Here is a 7,315-nt window from a genome sequence, read left to right on the forward strand (position 1 = left end):
ATTTTCAACAGCCTCATTTGCATGTGAAAGTTGAACAAGGAAGACCATAGAAGAATTGGTGCATTTGAGTTATGGTGTTGGAGAAGAATACTGAAAGTTCCATGGACTGCCAGAGAACAAATAAATCTATGTTGAAAGAAGTACATCCTTGCTCCTTGGACGCCAGGATGGTGGAACATCATCTCTCATACCTTGGATATGTTATCTCCAGTCCCTGGAGAAAGACATCATGCTTGGTAAAGTGGAGGGTCAGTGAAAATGAGGAAAATGCCCAATGAGATGGACAGACACCATGGTAGTAGCAATAGGCTCAACTGTAACAGCCATTGTGAGGAAGGTCCAGGACTAGGCCTACTTGATGGCACTTTACAACAACCCCATCAATGAACCAGTTTATTCAGTCACAGCTATTATTAACAATTGTACTTTACATGTAGACTACTGCTTGTGGTTTCTTTCTAAGGTTTTAAAATGAAATGTCTTCCCTGCTTTATGTAGTTAAAGGATTGGTCAAAATGCTAATACTAACAATTTTTTTTTTTTTCTGGTCAGTTGTGAATATTTACTCCACAAAACTGGATTAAGAACCAGTCTTCAATGTGTGCATTTATTAAGATGCCATTAGCAGTTACTTCCCAAGAATTTACGGAAGAATTAAATGCTCTAATGAACGCTACAGATCTGAATGCTACCAACCAGGAAGACAAATTACTACCGAGAATGACTTCTTGTCACAGTGGTTCAATGTTACTAAATATTTTAAGAGAAAAATCTGATATTTGAATTAAGTGAGCTAGATTCTCTCATTTGCAGTACCTCAATGTACCCAGACAATGCTACCAAGTCTTTTGCTCAGACCCATTTCTTTTTCTTATTTCACCTTATCATTTTGTAGAAACATTGCTTGCTGCACTTATAGAAGACTTTTGTAAGATTGGATTAAAGTGGTACTTTCCTTTCTCTCCCTCTTCATAAACAACTTTTCAATCACATGATTAGAAATCTGAGAATTCTCATAGCCCTTTTGCCTTAGCTGGGATCACCAGTCACCACCATCAGTAGGCTCAACCCCACTCTGAGGAATAACAGCACATACATGCTGGTCCTTATGTGTCCAATAAGAAGGGAACAGAAAAATCACATGCTGAAAACTAGGACAAAGACTGAGGTCATACAGTCTTTCTCCCAGGACCATTAGTGTGCTGTTGTAGAGACCTGCCAGCATGTGCTCCTGCCAGCGAACACCTCCTTCACACAAATAAATGTCTCTTCCATTCCATACGTATGTGCCTCAGTACTTGCTGGTTCTCCTATCTCGTCTCTGTGCTATATTCCTTCATGCTATAGTCTGACTCTATAGATCTAGTGGTTAGGAGTTACTGAGAACTGGAAATATATTCAGGCAACTGAGAAACTGTGATGTATAAATGTCAAATATACACTGAATTTTGGAGAATTATATACTCCCACCAAAAAAGGAGTCCTGGTGTGGCACTGTAGGATAAGTACTGGATTGTTAACAGAAAGGTTGGCAGTTCTAACCCAGCCTCTCATCAGAAACCCTATACAGGGTCACTATGAATTGCAACGGACTTAACAGCACTTATCAATAACAACTCCAAAAAAGAAATGTAAAAGAAGCCCAAAATGGAAAAATCAGATTACTTGGTAAAATGACAATATTCTGAATGAGTTAAATAAAATAAACCCATTCTGTCAAGTTGATTGTGACTCATAACTACCACACAGGCCAGAGTAGAACTGCTCCACAGGGATTCCAAGGCTGTAAATCTTCATGGTCAACTGCCCTTTCTTTCTCTGGAGGAGCAGCTGGGGGTTAAATAACTGACCTTCTGGCTCGTCACTAAGCACTCTAACCACTGCACCACAAGAGCTCCTAGATAAAATACATTCTTTTTAAATCGTTTTATTGTGAATTGAGTGAAATTTTATAGACAAAATCATCAGTTTTACATTCAACAAATCAAACACTTTGTTTCACCTGAATAATTGCAATCCCTTCCATGCAACAATAGTTATCCCACTTCCTTCCTGTGTTTTTTGTTTCCATTCAACCTACCTTCTCATCCCTTCTCAACTTTGTCCTTAGGTAACTATTTCCCTTTTGATTTTGAATGATTGATCATTCCATGGCGAACATACATTACTAGTTTGTTGTTCCCCTAGGTACCTATCTACTGCTTGGCTGAAAAATGCACCAGGAGGGTGAGTTCCTTGCCAGACTTGAAGGATGGTCAAGTGTTGTAGTCTCAAGCTCCTCCAGGCTCTTTCTGACTAGTAATCCCAGTCTTTTAAAAAATAATTTTGAGTTTGTTCCACTTTTTCTTTTACTTTAACTGGAGCCTTCTAATGTGATCCCTTTCAGAGAAGTTGGTAGTGGTAGCTGGACACCGTCTAGTGCTTCTTTTCTCAGAGTTATGGAGACTGATATCCATATGTTCCATTAGTCCGCTGGACTAATTGATTCCAAGCATCTTCAATTCGCATCACTCTTCTTTCTTCCAGACAAGATGAGATCAATAGTTGCACCTTACATGGCCCCTCATGAGCTTTTAAAGATCCCAGATGCTGCTCACCAAAGTAAGTGTCTTCATAGACCATGTTATGCCAATTGACCATGGTGTCTCCTGAGACTATGGTCCTGAGCTCCTAAGCCCAACAACCAATTACCTTAAAATGTCTCACAATATCTAAGAGGTTTCCATCATTTGACTACTGTATGCTCCACAATATCCATAGTTGTGTTTGCAGGAAAGGTAAATACCCATGGACAAATATCCTCTTTCAAACTCATATATTTTTGGGTGTACTCCAACTCGTCTTCCTATACACATTCAACCTGTGTCTGTCTCCATGTATGTCCCCACAGAACACTGCTGTTCCAAGTAAGTAAACACTCTTTACCTCTATCCACTATTTGTCTGTCAGTTTGTTGTACGGTGGTGGTTTGCATGTTGCTGTGATTCTGGAAGCTACGTAACAGGTATTTTAAATATCAGCAGGGACACCCATGGTAGACAGGTTGCAGATGAGCTTCCAGAAAAAGACAGACTGGGTAGAAGGGGAGATAGACTACTTAAAAACATTTAGTCACTGAAAACCTTCTGAATAGTAGTGGAACATTGTCAGAGAGCACACAAATATTGAATACTGAAACATAGTGAAGAACAACAAAACATTGTTAGATGTTATACTGGAAAATAAGGCCTTAAGGTTGGAAGAAATTCAAAATAAGACTAGGGAAGAGCTGCCTCATCAAAGTAGAGTTGACCATAATGACATGAATGGGACCTTCAATGGCTGATGGGGCACAAATCAGACTGAGAGAAATAGCTGTAAAAATCCATTGAAAACTGAAACATGGGGTATATGATGTATGAATCTAGGGAAATTGAAAGTTGTCAAAAATGAAATGGAACACATAAAAATTGATATCCTAGGCAGTAGTGACTGAAATGGACTGCTATTAGTCACTTTGAATATGACAACCAGATGGCTTACTATACCAGGAATGACAAATTGATGAGGAATGACATCACATTAATCATCAAAAAGAACAATTCAAGACCTATCTTGAAGTACAATGCAGTCTGTGATAGGATAATATTCATATGCCTACAAGGAAGAGCTGCTAATACAACTATTATTCAAATTTACACACCAACAACAGAAGTCAGTGATGGTGAACCTGAATTCTATCAACTTCTTCAGCCTGAAACTGATCAAATATGCAATCAAGATATATTGATAATTACTGGTGATTGGAATTCAAAGGTTGGAAACAAAGAGGAAGTATCAGTTGTTGGAAAATATGGCTGTTGTGATAGGAATGATGTTGTAGATTGCATGACAGAATTTTGCTAGACCAATGACTTGACTTTTTCATTGAAAATACCTTTTTTAAACAACATAAAAGAAGACTAAACACATCAAGAGGCAGTTATTCGAACAGAACATTGGAACACTGAATGGTTTAAAATTAAGAAAGGTGTGCGACAGTGTTGTATTCTTTCACCATACTTAATCAACCTGTATGCTGAGCAAATAATACGAGAAGTTGGGTTATATGAAGAAAAACATAGCATCAGGATTGAAGAAAGACTTATTAACAACCTGTGATATGCAGATGATACAACCTTGCTTGCTGAAAGTGAAGAGGACTTAAAATATTTACTGATGAAGATCAAAGAGCACAGCCTTCAGTATGGATTACATCTCAGTGTAAAGAAAACAAAAATCCTCACTACTGGACCAATAAACAACATTCTTAACAACAGAGAAAAGATTGAAGTTGTCAAAGACTTCATTTTTCTTGGATCAACTATCTACACTCATGGAAGCAGCAGTCAAGAAATCAAATGATGTATTGCATTAGGCAAATATGCTACACAAGACCTTTTGAAAGTGTTGAAGAACAAAGATGTCAGCTAGAAGAGTTTTTAACCAACTCATATGCATGCTAAAGCTGGACAGTGAATAAGGAAGACTGTAGAAGAATTGATGCTTTTGAGTTATGGTGTTGGAGGAAAATATTGAAAGTGCCATGGGCTGCCAAAAGAACCAACAAATCTGTGTTGTTAGAAGTGCAGCCAGAGTGCTTCTTGGAGGCCAGGATGGCCAAACTTCATGTCTCATACTTTGGACATATTGTCAGGAGGTACCAGTCCCTGGAGAAGGATATCATGTTTGATAAGGTGGAGGGTCAGAGTAAAAAAGGAAGACCCCCAGTGAGGTGGATTGGCAAAGTGGCAGCATCAATGGGCTCAAGCGTGAGGTTAATGAGGTTGGTCCAGGATCGGGCAGTGTTTTGTTCTGTTGTGCATAAGGTCGCTATGAGTTGGTACCAACTCAATGGCAGCTAACAACAACAACAACCAAGTAGAGGGATTGCTGGGTCATAGGGTACTTCTATTTCCAACTTTCTGACGAAGTGCCATATGGTTTCCCACAGTGGTTGAATCATCTTATAGCCCTACTAACAATGTGGACACCTGGTTTTGCACTTAAGGGACAGCACTGGACTGTGAACCACAGTTCAAACTCAACGGCCACTCCTCGGGAACCCTGTACAGGGTTTCTATGAGTCAGCACCTACTCATGTAGATCTGGAGCAGAGCCCACCTGAATCCAGGTGCCAAGGTGGTCAAGTGAGCAGATGTCTCATAGTAGCTCAAATCTCATGGCTCAGAAGTCCTGGAGAACAGGATCTGCACTGGGGATAGATGAAGGTAGGGATTGGCCTCACCTCTGTATCCAAGGGACTGGGGGTAGCAAGAAGGAATCCCACCTTTTTCATTGCCTGTGGGAATCTGTGCCATTTGGTGGCCATCTATCTGTATCTCCAAAACTGCTAGAAAAGTTCAAGATGGCTATGTCATGTCTGGCCAGCAGTCTGTTCACCAATCAGTCTCCTTCTGCTGACTGCTTAACTTCTCCTTTAGATACTGAATGCACTTCTCTAACCTTTCCTCAGAATCCCAGGGTTCCAGGATTGTCCTCTGGTTCCGTTTCTTTTGGTCAGATCTTTGTTGTAGAGGGTCTGTATAGTGTGTCTGCCCAGTCTGTCATCTTGCTGGAAGTCTCTTGTTTGATTGTGTAACTGTGCTTAAATGAGTGTTGATTGTGAATCCAAGTAAATTGAAGTGTTTGACAACTTCAATCTTTTCTCCATTTATCATGATGTTATTTATATGTCCTTTTGTGAGGATTTTTGTTTGCTTACATTGATGTGCAATCCACACAGAAGACTGTATTCTTCGATCTTCATCAGTAAATATGTCAAGTCCTCTTCATTTTCAGAAAGCAAGGTTATATCATTTGCATATCATGGGTTGTTAATGAGTCTTTCCCGAGTCCTGATGTCACATTCTTCTTCATGTAATACAGTTTCTCAGATTATTTGCTAAGTATAAACTAGGAATGTTGTTGTTGTCAGGTGCCATCAAGTCAGAACCGACTCATAGCGACCCCATGCACAGCAGAACGAAACAATGTCCGATCCCGGGATAACCTCTGGCCATTAATGTTGCCCCCTGGCCAATCCATCTCGTTAGAGGTCTTCCTCTTTTTCTCTGACCCTCCACCTTTCCCAGCAATGATGCCCCCTGGCCAATCCATCTCGTTAGAGGTCTTCCTCTTTTTCTCTGACCCTCCACCTTTCCCAGCATGACATCCTTCTCCAGCGACTGTTTCCTCCGGACAATATGTCCAAAGTATGAGAGACGAAGCTTAGCCATCCTGGCCTCCAAGGAGCACTCTGGCTGCACTTCTTCCAAAACAGATCTATTGATTCTCTTGGCAGTCCATGGCACTTTCAGTATTCTCCTCCAACACCACAACTCAAAGGCATCAATTCTTCTACGATCTTCCTTATTCACTTCCTTATTCACTAGGAATAGGAGTGGCTATTTTTCTTGAGGTTTCAGGCAATTCTACCCCTCTCACACTTTGGAGAATTATTCCTATACTTTACAGGATCAAATAAATATTCACTTGGTTGCAAGATGTGGTATTCTGCTTCAGTAAATGTTGTTAAATATCATTGAGCCAGTAAATATTATAGCTTTGGAAACACTATGGGGCAGTCTACGATGTTATCTAGGGTCACTATGAGTCAGAATCTACTAGATGGCAAAGGAAAATGGGTTTCTGAGTGATAGGTACTCACAGAAAATGCCCTCTATGGAGACTAGGAACTTTTGAATGACTGAAGACTCCCACCTTCAGGCCAAGCACTGCAAGGCAGCTGGATGGTGTTTGAGCTCTGCATTTGATGGGGAATGAGAATGTATGAAACCTCCCAAGGGTCTGTCTAGTCCTGTAATTTATCTCACTGTGATGAAAAATACTCAAAAGTATGGCTTATACTAAAGGATGTGCCCTTAGATCAACAGATCCTTAAAAACCTACCTCTATTTGTAATTTGATTATTTCATTTTGTTTTTCGTTTTCTTGAGTCCTTAACTTTGCATTTAACTCAGATATTTCCATCTTCTTTTCCTCTATCAGTTCTTTGTGCTTTTCTTCATCTAATTCAACTGAATAAGATATAAATAAATAAAATTAATTCATTTTAATATTTAAAAAAATCATAAAAGCTCACATTTCTTTAGTATTTTAAAAAAGTCACATGAAAGTAAAACTTATTAATGAAAACACATATTTTAGAAAATGTTTATGTACAAGGTAGCTTAATACACTTTTGATAAGACTCTGCTAATGTTTGAAACAAATCTTTCAAGAAAGCGAGGCAGCACAAGAGGCACTCACTCATCTCTGCCAAGAAATTTGGAAG

At 39.5% G+C, this 7,315-nt stretch overlaps 1 protein-coding gene across 1 annotated transcript in view; it reads right to left on the reverse strand.

The window, feature by feature from the left end:
• The window catches only part of CCDC152 (coiled-coil domain containing 152), a 70,978-nt gene that overhangs the window by 3,703 nt on the left and 59,960 nt on the right, over positions 1–7,315 (reverse strand). Inside the window, exon 6 of the mRNA XM_006877303.1 lies at positions 6,931–7,058. Within this exon, the coding sequence (XP_006877365.1) occupies positions 6,931–7,058 (128 nt within the window). The remainder of the gene's footprint in view (positions 1–6,930; positions 7,059–7,315) is intronic.

Source organism: Chrysochloris asiatica, unplaced genomic scaffold (assembly GCF_000296735.1).
Source record: "Chrysochloris asiatica unplaced genomic scaffold, ChrAsi1.0 scaffold00466, whole genome shotgun sequence".
In the NCBI taxonomy this organism is placed as follows: domain Eukaryota; kingdom Metazoa; phylum Chordata; class Mammalia; order Afrosoricida; family Chrysochloridae; genus Chrysochloris; species Chrysochloris asiatica.